At 37.3% G+C, this 14,352-nt stretch overlaps 1 protein-coding gene across 1 annotated transcript; it reads right to left on the bottom strand.

Moving 5' to 3' along the window:
* Window positions 1-3,352: 3,352 nt before the first annotated feature.
* Window positions 3,353-10,490, bottom strand: LOC134793870 (very long chain fatty acid elongase AAEL008004-like). The gene is made up of 6 exons (XM_063765584.1): window positions 10,414-10,490; window positions 8,778-8,968; window positions 5,605-5,685; window positions 5,127-5,278; window positions 4,285-4,435; window positions 3,353-3,592 (listed from the first exon to the last, which is right to left on the bottom strand). Exons 1-6 carry the CDS (start codon window positions 10,475-10,477, stop codon window positions 3,353-3,355), a joined length of 879 nt encoding a protein of 292 aa, XP_063621654.1. The 5' UTR covers window positions 10,478-10,490.
* Between the last annotated feature and the right edge of the window lie 3,862 nt (window positions 10,491-14,352).

Genomic DNA, 14,352 nt, shown 5'->3' with positions numbered 1-14,352 from the left:
AAACTGTAAAATAATTGTTTTTAAGGGCTCGTAAAAAACAAACGAGACAATTTTACCCATACTTACATTAAGAAATCTTAGCCGTTGGTATGTTAAATAATAGTTATTTACGATACAAGTCCGGAAAAGAGCAAATTAGAAACGAGTGGCGACACGAGTTGCGAATTAATTATTCGCCTGTGTGTCATATAACCTTTTACAGTACATATGGCCTTTAAATCACACAATCATTTGTAACACTTCTTCTTCTTCCTCGCGTTATCCCGGCATTTTGCCACGGCTCATGGGAGCCTGGGGTCCGCTTGACAACTAATCCCATGATTTGAGGTAGGCACTAGTTTTTACGAAAGCGACTGCCATCTGACCTTCCAACCCAGAGGGGAAACTAGGCCTTTTTGGGATTAGTCCGGTTTCCTCACGATGTTTTCCTTCAACGAAAAGCGACTGGCAAATATCAAATGACATTTCGTACATAAGTTCCGAAAAACTCATTGGTACGAGCCGGGGTTCGAACCCGCGACCTCCGGATTGAAAGTCGCACGCTCTTACCGCTAGGCCACCAGCGCTTTTTTTCACTCAATCATTTGTAACACAACTTATTTATATAGGAGTGTCCCACTGCTGGGCAAAGGCCTTCCCTCTTTCCCGCCATTTGGTCCTATCCGATGCACACTCCCGCCACTCTTTACAAAATGCACACAACACAACTTATAATCAAAATAAATCTGACCATAGTAATCCAGCGTGCAAATGCTGCTAGCATCATGGGCACCATCGCACCAGGAACGGCAAGGAGCTTTATGTTTATAATAAATAGATATAATTTAATTAAATGAAACTTACTTGCCAGTCCCAGTTTATTTAACACAAAAAAAAAAACAAATTAATATCTGTTTTATTCGTATGCAGACTTCCTATTTATTTTTGTTGATTATACGTGACACTAGTTTCACTAAACACGTCAGTTCTATAAAACAAGTCACTCGATCTAAGGTATGACGAAATCCTCTATCGTTTAAATCTGTTTCGTTTGACCATCAATCCCGGCCTTGGACAAAACAATTAGCGACCTATGTCACCCTGTATGCACTGGCGAGCATTGTTAAAACACTGTTAACGGACAATTCCAAACCTTATTGCCAAGGATTAAGGTCCATCGATGGTGAGATAGTTTTGATAATTTGAATAGCCCTTGCCCCCCAACTTCCTCCGTGTTATCAGTGCGTCTCTAAAGTACATAACGTTAATGTTTCTAAAAAGTTTGTATATTTTTGGGAATAATCACTCAAAAATAATTCAAATAAATACATTTTTTATTCCATTATGATCGAAAGTCCTCGGATCGAAGGTGTCAATAAACAGAACCCTAAATAGAACTCATTCAAAATTTTCCAAATCGAACTCATCATAAAGAATGGAAGGTAAATTTTTCAAAAGTGGTGCTGGTTTCATTAATTTCGTGTGTTAAATTTTTTGTGGTAATGATGGCTACTAAGTACCTATGGGATGGACGATTTGAGAGCTTATTGTCTTTTTTCTATAAATAATTAAAAAAAAATCTTTATTAACCAAAAAAAATTGCATGTCATAAAGTCCACAGCGCAGACTTCGTCATATTACAGAATGCTCATCCACCTTAGGTTTCGTCTACTGCAACACGCATCGTCAAAATTCTTTAGAATACCGTAAAACGGGGTGAGTAGGTTTCGCGGGGAAAGTTGGGTTATGAATAGGGAGAGAAGGGTTGAGAGGGGGGTGAGAAGGGATTTTAAGGCTACTGCTACAAAAATAATGTATTCCAATTAAAATGGAGCTATAGTAATACGCATAATAAAACAAAATCGATCCAACAATCTTCCAAAATCACATTTGTATGAAAACCCCTCTCACCCCAAATACGAGGCACTACGGGGTGAGGTGGGTTTTCCTCTTTATCGTCAAAGTTATGAAATGGAACTACCCAAAATAAAATAAAAACTAAAATACAAACGTTCGGAACACTTATTATATACACCATTCAGTTTTCATATGTAAAAATAAAATGTTATCGAGGTTTGAATTTCAGTGTTGACCCTACTCACCCCATTTTACGGTACCTACACGTAGAGCCTGTGCGGAAAGATAAAGGTCGTGGAATGTATGCGGCCCAATACATTTCACAACTCTTCTCTTTCCGAACAGCCTCTAATAGTACTGTAGCTTTGTCTATGGGCCCGATTCGGATTTTGAAATAGACATCTTTTAGACATCACCAAAATACGATAACGATATGTTTAAGATCTAACCTGTCAAATTTGACATTTGCGCGATTCTGGAGATACTGTTGAACGATTTCCACATGATATGACCTATAGATCCAATTCACATCACATCTTACTCTATCTGACGTAAAAGTGACATTGGTTGCCTGAATTGCGCTGCAAAAGAGAACTAGTTGATGTCTAAACTATAACGTATCTAGAATGGATCTAGTACGTGTCGTCTCTTGTGAATATCTTGAAGTTCGAATACGGCAGTAAGACTTGGGGAGTTTCAGATGGAGTTTACAAACTTCTAACTACGTAGACTGAGTTGAGGAAAAACCCGACTAACAATAAGTACCTACATCAAAATATATTCATAATCATAATGATGGAAAACAATATGGACAATGCTCAATTAATTTCATGACGTAAACTTTTAATTGCTTTAAAATTGAAAGAATTTACCCGCTTTGGTTTTGGTTTGGTTTAACCCTGTATTACGGAATTATGCTCTATTGACAAACTGATTATTTGGATTTTTTGGGGTTTTACAAAGTAATAATTTTCATTTTGATGTCATGATTAGGTGCATTAAAAAAAACTATTACGTATAGGCTACCTCATGGCTACCTAATACTTCATAATAGTTTTAAAAATATGCAAAAAGGGTGGGATTTTCAAAAATACCTCGTACTTATTTTGTACTTTATGTAAAATAATGTTCCAAATTATAAACTGAAATAGATATCATACACTAATTAAAGAAAAAAGTGACCAAGTCCACCGGTGGCCAAGGCGGGAATCGAACCCGCTTCTTCAATCTAGTTGAATAACGTCCCAAAATCATAGATGTTCATGAATTGAATCATGGATTGTTTAAAAACCATACGACTATAAGTACGCTTGTTGGGCGATTCAATTGAACGACAGGGATTGGTGGGGTACATGCAAATAAAATAAAAACAAATTAGCGACTTTATTACATCTACTTACATTACAATAACTCACATAATAGTAAATATCTAATAAAAAAATGTATTTAATAAAATTAAATACTTATACAATTATTTTATCTTTCATATTTATTTCCTACCCTCCTTTGAATCCCGTTAGCAACATTTCCTACTTTCCTCATATTCTTCTCTTATTCTTTGTAATTTGACGCCATTTTCTTTAACATTTTTCACAGCGTCAACTTTAGGCTTCTTGTAGGCTTTATGATAGAAGTCGTAGAAGAGATAGTAGAAGAAGATGGAATTAGGAAGAGTGAAGACGACCGTCCAGCGAGGGTAGCCGCAGTCGTAGAAGAGCAGTTGCGAGGAGTGGAGGAACGTTAAGCAGAACTGGACCTGAAAAAGAAAGAGGATATTTTTAATTTACACTTACAATAAAGCATTTACACGAAGCTCGACAAGGCCAAGTACCAAGACAATGCACTAAATTTAATTTAAAATTTGCTTCGTCTAAATTAACAATTCTATTTATTAAGCCAGTCCATTGTTTTTCCAGCACGATCAAGGTTTGAAAGCCCGATTTTAGGAACTAATAAGTATGAAAGTTCAAGTATACGAGTTTACAGCTTATTATCTCTCATTAAGAGGTGAAACCCCTTAGTTGACTTGTTGATACAATTCGCTACTTCATATTTGAATCAATCGTGTATTTTGGTCGTTGATTTTCTACATTTTCCTTTTAAGTTAAGAATTGTTGCTGTGCATAAAAAGATTTTTAAAGGACCACGTCAAAAACGCATCTCAAGCGGGAATGCTTATTAACCGTGATAAAATTTACCTATATATACATATAAAAGTTTCAGGGACCAATGGTATATTATTCGAGAAATCGTATTATAAGCTGGTTCGCTTGAAAAACATAACTCATTTCCAGCTTATTATCTCGCATTCCGAGGTAAAACCCTTCATTGAACCGGGTTATAAGTAGATTTTTAAAGGACCACATCTAAAACGCATTTCAATCGGGAAAGCGTGTTGATCGTGATAATATGAAAGTAGAAAATCCCCCTATAAGAAAAACACCTTACCATTTGAAGTGTAGTAATCTGCCGCTTCCACCAGGTCAGTTTCCTCTGGTACTCAGGACCTAGGGCAGCTAGCATGTAATACGCATACATGAAGATGTGAACGAAGGAGTTCACGAGGCCGATGAACGTGCCATGCCCGCCGGGAAAGTATCTGAAATTAGGTAAGTTTTTTTATGATATAGGTAAACGAGCAGACAGATCGCGTGTTGGCAAGTCATTAATGTCGCCCATGGATACCCGCTACACCAGACTTTCTTGAAGGACGTATCGGTCCGGAAATACCATTGTCAGTTCATTCCACAATTTAGCTGTGTGAAGCAGGAAGTTTCTGGAGAAACGCACAGTTCTTTGAGGATTGCCAACCATCTAAGTGGTGAAGATGGAAATGTTGTCGCGTAGAGTGATGGCGGAAAGAAGCGGTAGGGATTAATCCGAACATTTTCTCGGAGCACTCCCCGTTGGAAGAATTTGAACTTTATCTTCGATACATTACATAAGGCATGGTGCGACGCTGCTATTATCGGTAATAATAGAAAATCGAAGGTGGTAAGGTCAGTAAAGTTAACAGGCAGCATCAACAGGTAGTAGTGGATATGATATATCCTCTATTATAGACGTTGATTTTATGCATACTTGTAGTTTTTAGTTATACTTTTGTATGTAATTTTAGTTTTAAGTTTATCACGAATAAAATACTTGATTTTTGGTTTAACGATAATAAGTCATTGTATGTTTGTGTCGTCCTTTTTTGTCACAGATCAGGATCAGCATCTAAAATACTTGAGACTAGCCAATTTGTACCAAGTGCTTGGTCAGACCGCCAAAAAGTAGAAGATCATTACTTAGTCGCTCCCCAGGATATCATAGGCATGGCAGCGTGATGGTACAAATGGAGGAATGTGATCTGGCGGTCCTTCTTGCGGAGCACGAAGAACACCGTGTCCAGGAGCTCTGTCATCTTCGCCAGGAAGTATATGTATACGCATCGGGTAGCCTGAAATCGGAACAGAAATCATTTGTTGACTCAAAATTTTGGGAGAAAGAGGTTCTCAATCAATGAGGATCGGATTTTTTATGTTCTTCGATTTATCGAAGACAACTGAACTGATTTGGATATTTTGTTAGAAACATTTTTGGCTGGCGCCATCTATAAAAACGTTTTCAACCGACTTCAAACAAGATTTCAAAGGAGTTTTCCAATTCGCCAGGATTTTTTTTCTTTGTGTTTGTTAGTTACCCAATTTCTCTAAGACGGCTGGGCCATTTAAAAAAAGTTTTTTTTTAATGAATATAAATCTTTAATTAAATCATTAAACTCACTCTCATCCCCTCGGGGCTGTTAGAGTAGTCCACTGGTTGGCACCTCAAACTATAGTGCCGAAGCCAAGCCGCATCCAGACCCTAGAATAGAAAAAATACTGGTCGATAAACAACCCGCATCTGCTTGTCAAGTGGAAAGAGCCGTTGAGTCCATACACTGAGAGCCTACCACAAACCACGTCCGACGTATTGCCTCTCTGTCGCACTTGTAAATTCGTACGTAACTGTGACAGGGAGGCAACACGTCGAACGTGGTTCGCAGTAGGCCCTCAGACTCTGGTCCGTTCCGTACCATACTCGACATTAAATCGTCGAAGCATTTCATGCTATCGAGAACCGGAATAGGTACCAGAACATTGTATGAGTACAGGAAAAACTTGTGTCCTGATCTATGGTCCTGATAGGTCATTAAACATTATAATACTTAATGCATGCTGTGATTGCCTTTAAGTGGGGGATCAATAAAAAATGTATGCCCTCTTAGTATGTTACTTATACTTAGTATGTAAATTGTATCTTCTGTTGGCGATCCTAATAAACAAATAAACAAACCCTGCAGGGCCCTCCGTTGAGGCTGCATCGCTATTGGTTGACGCTTGTAGAGCATTTACATCTCCAAATATTATTAGTAGGTACCTAAATATTAGTATCTTCTGTGACTTTGGAGAGATTTATTGTATTATTTACCGTATAGATTTATACGCCTCATAGTTACTTATTTTTAAATTATTATAATATAATGTTTACGCAGGTATTCTATTGGATATTGTATTTATAAATGTTGCCACGTATTTTTCATGTCACTTAGGCCCACTTGCACCATCCCACTAAGGGGTCATCCATTAATTACGTCACACGAATTTCTAGGTTTTTTTACCCCTCCCCCCCCTCCTTGTCACACTTGGTCACATTTGGCAAACCCCTCCCCCCTGGTGTGACGTCACATTTCTTCAACGAAATCGGCAAATAGGTATTTATTTAATATTTTATCAAAATATTTTTGACAAAAGAAATATTAGTAATTTTATAATCCAAAACTGATTATAAAATATAACTGATTATAAGAAATAAAATGAAACGAACAAAAACGATTATCGTTTCAAAACCTTGTTATTTAAATGATAATTAGCGTATATAATAATTTAAATACATTTTCGGTTACTGATGAAGTTAAAGTGACGTCACAAAGTTTATGACTCCCCCCTCCCCCTTGTCACAACATGTCACATTTTCTTGACCCCCTCCCTCCCCCTAAACGGTTTAACCGTCAACCCAGTGTCAAATTGTACTGGTAACCATGGTAACTCCAGGTTTAACCGGTTAACCCCGGGTTAGTGGAATGGTGCAAGTGGGCCTTAGCGTCACTTGCACCATCCCACTAACCCGGGGTTAACCGGTTAAACCGTTAACCCAGTGTCAAATTGTACTGGTAACCATGGTAAGTCCAGGTTTAACCGGTTGACCCCGGGTTGGTGGATGGTGCAAGTGACCCTAAATGATGTAACTGTAAATGTTAATATTGCATTGAATTGAAAAAGAGCTCTTGCAGTTTTTTTTACTTTCGAATTTGAATTATTGAATAGAATCAAGGGAGAGGGGTTTACCCTTGAATTGCCGACTGACATTTCATCGAATGTTATTTCGAAGACAACGTTTCCAGTATTTTCATTTCATCGACAAGTTATTGCGTCGAAGAATCGATACTAGTAAATTTAAATCGGGGACTTTTAATTGGTACTTGAGTTATTTTGTATATAGTTTATATCGTGGTATTTCTTTACGGGTTTTCTTATTTCATTTTGGATTGTATTTAATAAAATTTATTACGCGTAAAATTATTTCAATTTGTAACATTTCGTTATCGAAACTAAACGCAGTCACGTCAGTCGGTTCACTCTGCGCGATTATAGCTATGTGCTCTAATTTTGAAGATATAATTTTACAAGGCTGCCATTTTCATTTTGGGCAAATTATAAATAGGTTGGTAACAATAATTTTACTTACTAAGCCGTTCATTTCTGTGTTTGATCGCAGTTCTAACCTAACCTAAACCTACTTTGAAAGCCCATTGTTTCTGTGTGGGGTCGCAGTTCTAACCTAACCTAAACCTACTTTGAAAGCCGTTCGTTTCTGTGTGAGGTCGCAATTCTAACCTAACCTAAACCTACTTTAAAAGCCGTTCGTTTTTTGTGTGGGGTCGCAGTTCTAACTTAACCTAAACCTACTTTGAAAGCCGTTCGTTTCTGTGTGATGTCGCAATTCTAACCTAACCTAAACCTACTTTAAAAGCCGTTCGTTTCTGTGTGGGGTCACAGTTCTAACCTAACCTAAACCTACTTTGAAAGCCGTTCGTTTGTGTGGGGTCGCAGTTCTAACCTAAACCGACTTTGATAGCCGTTCGTTTCTGTGTGGGGTCGCAGTTCTAACCTAACCTAAATCTAAAATTCTTACATCAGAAAAATGTATAAATGTGTAGTACGACATATAAAAAATGTATTAAAGTATTACGTCGAACAAATGAATTGCAATGTTTAGTAGTTGTGCCAATTAAAATAATTTGAAACGAATTAGCGATCAAGTAATATTCGTTGAATAGTATTTCTACGCAGTAAGAAACATTGAAATAAATAGTATATGAAACAAAATAACGCCAAACAATATTACTAGTACTAACGTTTCGATGAATCGTTGTCGATGAAATAATATTCGATGAAAAGTTTGTCGGCAAAACAAGGGTACACCAGGGAGAGGACATACACTGCTGAATTACACAAGATCCGCAGAGATAGTTCGAAAAGTGTATGTTTATGTATTTTATGATACTGACTATGTATTAACAGTATAAGTGTCTTGGTATCCTGCAGCTGTAAACTTATACCTAGTGTTTGTCTGAATAAAGAATAAAGAATGGGCCCACAAATATTCAAGATAACATAAGATACTGCTTAATGTAAGTAAATTCATTCTCGTTGCGCTATAACACTTAATACTGGGGGATTCTTGAAATCAGAAGAAATGTGGCTTTCCATCAGATAATGGTCTTTAGCTTCATGAGGATAAGAACCTTTCCATCACATGGAGCATAAGGACCCTTTTCTGATGAAAATATCTTTATGCATATGAAGCATAAAGATCTGGAAAGCCACATATAATAAAGAAATACCTCTAATCACCTCATATACTATCCAGCAGCTGACGCAAACTTGCAGAAAGTTGTACACCACCAGGGTCCTCTGAAGTTGGAAGGGCGGCTTGTTGGCCATATAGCGTGGGCCCCATTTGTTCACGAACTGTAGGTACAGGAAGATGATGATCAGCCCTGGGATGGGGCTGGAGATGAGGAACCAGTCGTTGGTGCGTGGATCTGGAAATACAGGTTGAATTTCAACTGTGGACATTTCTTACTGCATTTGCTGTTAATTATAAGACCTAATAAGTAATTATAAAATGTGAGTTTTACAATTTGGTTCAATACAATACAGAACAATAACAATAAAATATCAATACCAAATATATATATGTCGGGAATCGTGGGCGTATCATACTATCGGATGCACATCAGAACCTTCAATCGTGGATGAGGATGCTTTCAATGAAATACGATATTCAACTCACGGCCTTTACTGGACAAACTATAGCACACGTTACACTTTTTATGCAAAGCAAACCAGTGGATTTGACCCAAGAACCGCCACAGACGTCATCTTCTCCCGTTCGTTCTCTCCTGAAGATCGATTGACAGCATAAGTTCAATTGTTCTGGATTTAGTTTGTTTTGACAGCGCACTCTATGACGCCTTGGCAGAACTGGGCCGAACGCCACTCAGGTGTACTGTAACACCCTAGTTTGCTTTATTTATTAAAAGTTGCGTGATAAAATGCATCTTAAATGCGATAGATGGCACAAGTCGATCCCCGACATATATATATATATATATATATATATATATATATATATATATATATATATATATATATTGGTGGTAAAATATGCTCGTAAAGGCTGTTCATCATCTCTTCATTCATCAAAAACTGTTGAGAATTTGGCATGTTATCCACAAGTATGGCAATTAGATGCAAATTTTGAGCTGTTTCCTCCTGTTTGCTGGTGGTAGGTATTGACTTTTAAGTGATGATTTTGAATAATAAATATTCATTAGCGTACATTTGGATTAAATTACTAATGTTTTACACTTACAGTACACAGGTTTATTTATGTAAAGTATTAGGTAGCAGTGAGCGGTGGTGGCCGAGTGGATCTGACGTCCGACTTTCAATCCGGAGGTCGCTGGCTCAAATCCTGGCTTTTTTCGGAACTTACGTACAGAATATCATTTGTTATGTACCACTAACTTAAGTAAGGAGCTTGCATACATCCGCGTATAAATTCAAAGGTGTATGTGAAGTCCCCCGACCCTCATTGGGCCAGCTGGGGACTACAGCCCAAGCCCTCTCGCGCATGAAAGGAGGCCTGTGCCCAGCAGTGGGACGTAAGTATACAGGGTGGCTAAAAAAATAACTGCATATTTATGCGTTGCCAGGGAGGTTTTGGGATTAGGCTGAGCAGCTTTTACTATGGCACCAACCCCGAAATCGCGAAAAAAATTTTGTCTGTTTCATACATTTTGGCTGGTCTATTTTATATAGGAGAGTACATCTTTTTCGCGATTTAGGGGTTGGTCCCGTAGTAAAAGTTGCTCAGTATAATCCTAAAACCTCCCTGGCAACGGGAATGCAGTTATTTTTTAGCCACCGTGTATACATAGACAGATTTATTAACAGTTAAGTAGTGAAGTTTAATAGTACATACCCGCTAGTTCTCCAAATACATATTTGTAGTAATGAATAATAGAACTGGTTCGTATGCGCAGCATGTTTCTTTTGCTCGCTATAGTATCTTCGTTATTCTAATATTTGCGCTGTAGCCTGTAGATAAAGAAAAATTTGAATAACAGTAAAGAAAGGAAAACTAACATTTCAACCAACATAATTTGTGATATCTAATTCAAGCCCGCACAGGCCATCATTGGTAGCAAGTATAAAAGGCACGTAGGTAATTGAAGAATAAGTATGTAGAGTATCCTTATGAATAAAGTACAGCTATGTAATATAATGTAATTCACTGGCTCAGTGACCCAAAAAGTATCTTGGCCTCTGACACAAGAGGCGCACTCTGCCCTATTCTGCGCCCCTTCACGCCAGTTGGGTATTTTGAGGGTGGATAGGTCTTTTAGGGTAGGGTCTTCGTCACTCCAGCGGTATCTGGGACGCCCCGTCGGACGTTTTCCGTCCGGGTTATCTTATGATATGAAACAGCGGGATCTTCTGTCACAGGTACCTACTCTCTACTTATTACACGTAAATTTTGAAAAATTTCTAATTTTTCCACTACTGTTGTCAAAATAATAGTTCTTAAAACTTACTTCACGCTGTTGTTTAAAAATAGTCCAGAGTATTTAAAAAAAACATGTAACTAAACTAATTTCACTTTAACTATGTAAAATACTCATAAAAAGAGTTGTAAAACCGTTAATATTGTGTAAAATCTGTGCACATTTTAGTTACAAAAAAATAGCATTTAAAAAAACTTATAAACGTCAATGTTTCCCGAATTTATATCGGAATCTAAAACCGTTTAGGTAATTCGTAAAGAGTTATTTGCGTCAAAATGGTAATGATTCTGTGGATGACCTTTTGCACCCTAGTCGGCGGACAATTTAAATCAAAGAACAAAACAGAAAGTATAGGGTTACAAGAAAACATTCGGTTTCGGCAGGCGTGGCTCACTCCGCGATTTTGTCGCTTCGCAACAAGTAGCTACAAGTACATCCGTCCCACACCAATTTTGGTGGCTAGCCATAGGCCGCGCGTGGCGCTTGCGCCACCTAGCTGTCATATCTGTCCTAATCGTAACAGACGCATTTTGTTAGAGAGTAAATCTTCTGTACCTAGTACTAATTATTTATTCTGTGGTTTCGGTAAACAATCAGATTTCGGTCGGACACAAGATGTCACTGTCGAACTATCATAATTTTCGCCATAATACTTTTGGTCTGACTTTAAATATCATAACGTCGGTAATGACATCGCCACCAAGTGACACGGAGTCGAATCGGAACCCTAAGTTTTTTGTCCAAAATTTCATTTTAGATACAAGCTTATTCTTATTGCTGACTGTCCTTTTCTTCCAACAGGCAACTAATACTCATCGAGACTATTCTAACAAATCCAAACACAAATTAGGTTGGGGGCTGTTCATAAATTACGTCATCTATTTTTGACGAATTTTGACCCCCCCCCACCCTAAAATCATACAAAAATCATGCTTCGAATGACCCCGTTTCCTCCTACGTCATGCTACCATCATCCGATGTCCAGAAGCCCCTTGCGTTGTCTTGTCACAAAGTTCCTAGGGCATCCTCCTGTCTCCATCATCAGATCAGCTCAATGGTATCAGTCAATTGTAAAAATATACATGCACTAAGCACTAATCACACCCGTAGCTATTTTTGAGTAAGTTTTCTAGGTCTACACCCATATGTTTACACTTGACTGAACCATAATATCACATTGTCATTGTCACCCGACTCACATATATGCAGGTGAAGTTTCAGCTCAATCCTAAAATGAAAAGTGGGTCTAAATTAGCTTGCAAGATTTGACCCAAACATACATATTTACAAACATTGCAAGTTAAATAAAAGCTTGTAATAAAACGAATAAAGGATGACCCGATATAAGACTACCATTACAAGTATGTCACCTGTAATAATATGTTACACAACGAAGGCCGCAAAAATATGTGACACGATCTTATTTGTATTAGAGCCATAAGAGCGTGTCACATATTTCTGCGGCCTTCGAAGAGTAACATATTATTGCAGGTGACTGTACACTAATTAGTAGGTAGATATTTAATTCTTATTTATTTAAAACCTAAAGACCCAGACGGTCAATGTCCTATTTTAATTTAATTGAATGAACAGTCTTGTAAAAATTAAACGAATACTTTAAGTGAGCACTAAACAGCTGTCTATACATTTCCTAAACACCTACAGACCCTACAGTTGCTATTTATATTCCTACAGTTGCCAAGTAAAAATCTTGATATATTACTGGCCACCAGCTAATAACCTGGCCACCTTAAACCAAAAATGAATTCTATTCACCTATTTAAACAGAATTCATTTTAATATAAGGTTTCAATAACTGGCCACCCTTCAATAACTAGCCACCTTATACAAAAATGAATTCTATTAATAGGTGGATACAAAATCATTTTTAGTAGATATAAGGTGGCCAGTGACTAAATAGCGGGCAGTAATTGACGAATAAGCGTATATATTGTTTGTGTCAATGAAAACTCTCATCATTTATTAACATTTTATTTCATCTTATTATGTAATATTATTTTGTACTATATTAAACAACTTAAGTAATTAATTAAACAAGGCCACATTAAACTGAGTGATTCATTAACTACACATAAGTTATGTTAAAATATATATTATTATACATAACATTATATTTTATAATGTGTTCATAAGAACTTAGCGCCACTTGCACCATCCCACTGACCAGGGGTTAACCGGTTAAACCGGTAACCTAGTGTCAAATTGTACTGGTAACCATGGTAACTCCAGGTTTAACCGGTTAACCCTGGTTACTGAATGGTGCAAGTGGCCCTTAAGAACTTAATTGCTTCCAAAAGAAATAAATAGGTATATCCTCTTTTTTACAACATGATATATGTATATGGAATCAAGGATGGGAATGCATTATTGTATGAGATGAGGGCCTACGGGTAAACACGAAAATCTAAATTTCGTTATTTTCGTTATCTGCCTCTCTATCGTTCTAATATGCATGAGTTGCTAGGTAATACGATTTTACGCATCTTACTAAATCAATGTACCTTTGGTAATACCAAAGACATAATATATGTAACTTCGTATAAGATGAATAAAGTCTAAGGAAAAAACGTGCCTCGGAAATCAAGAAAAAATCATTCTCGGATAGATGGCGCACACACCTTTAGCCTATGCTCGGCTAGATGGCGTGACGACACCGTTTCATATTTAACAATTTTAACACATAGATATCAGGGAATGAACATGTGTCAAAATTATACAAAAATAATAAAATTATTTATCCATATATTATACATTTTTTTGATAATTTTATACGTTTTCATTTTGAGTTTTAGTCGTGTGTCGATAGATGGCAGTAAATTTACTGTGACCCCTCTATACTATCTATTCTCTTTGGTAATACATACCAACCCCGGAGTGTATACCATCGTTATGTACAGTCGCCATCAAATACATCGGAGCGGCTAATGTGCTCAAGAATATCTGGACATGCACTTCTTAACAATAAAGGCTTCGTTCAGATATTTGTGACCTTTTACTTAACTCGATCAGTTAACCTTTTAAAGATTAAAGGGTCACTTGTACCATCCCGCTAACCCGACCGGGGGTTAACCGGTTAAACCTGGAGTGACCATAGTTGCCAGTACAATTTGACACCGGATTAACGGTTTAACCGGTTAACCCCGGGTTAGATTGGTGCAAGTGGCGCTAAGTTAATCAATTATACAAAATCGTTAAAATTGTGGTAGTAAAAAACATATTAATTTGGCAGTAAATACTTTGTTTACAACCCGCAAAGCTCGTGAAAAATGACGTCATTTCGATGTCACTAAATTATTCATGAAAAATCGGACGGTGTGCTTAAATTTCAGTGAAAA

The sequence above is a fragment of the Cydia splendana genome, chromosome 9 (assembly GCF_910591565.1).
Source record: "Cydia splendana chromosome 9, ilCydSple1.2, whole genome shotgun sequence".
NCBI classification, from domain to species: Eukaryota; Metazoa; Arthropoda; class Insecta; order Lepidoptera; family Tortricidae; genus Cydia; species Cydia splendana.
Note: the sequence above shows the minus strand (reverse complement) of the source record. Positions and strands in the feature narration are given on the sequence as shown.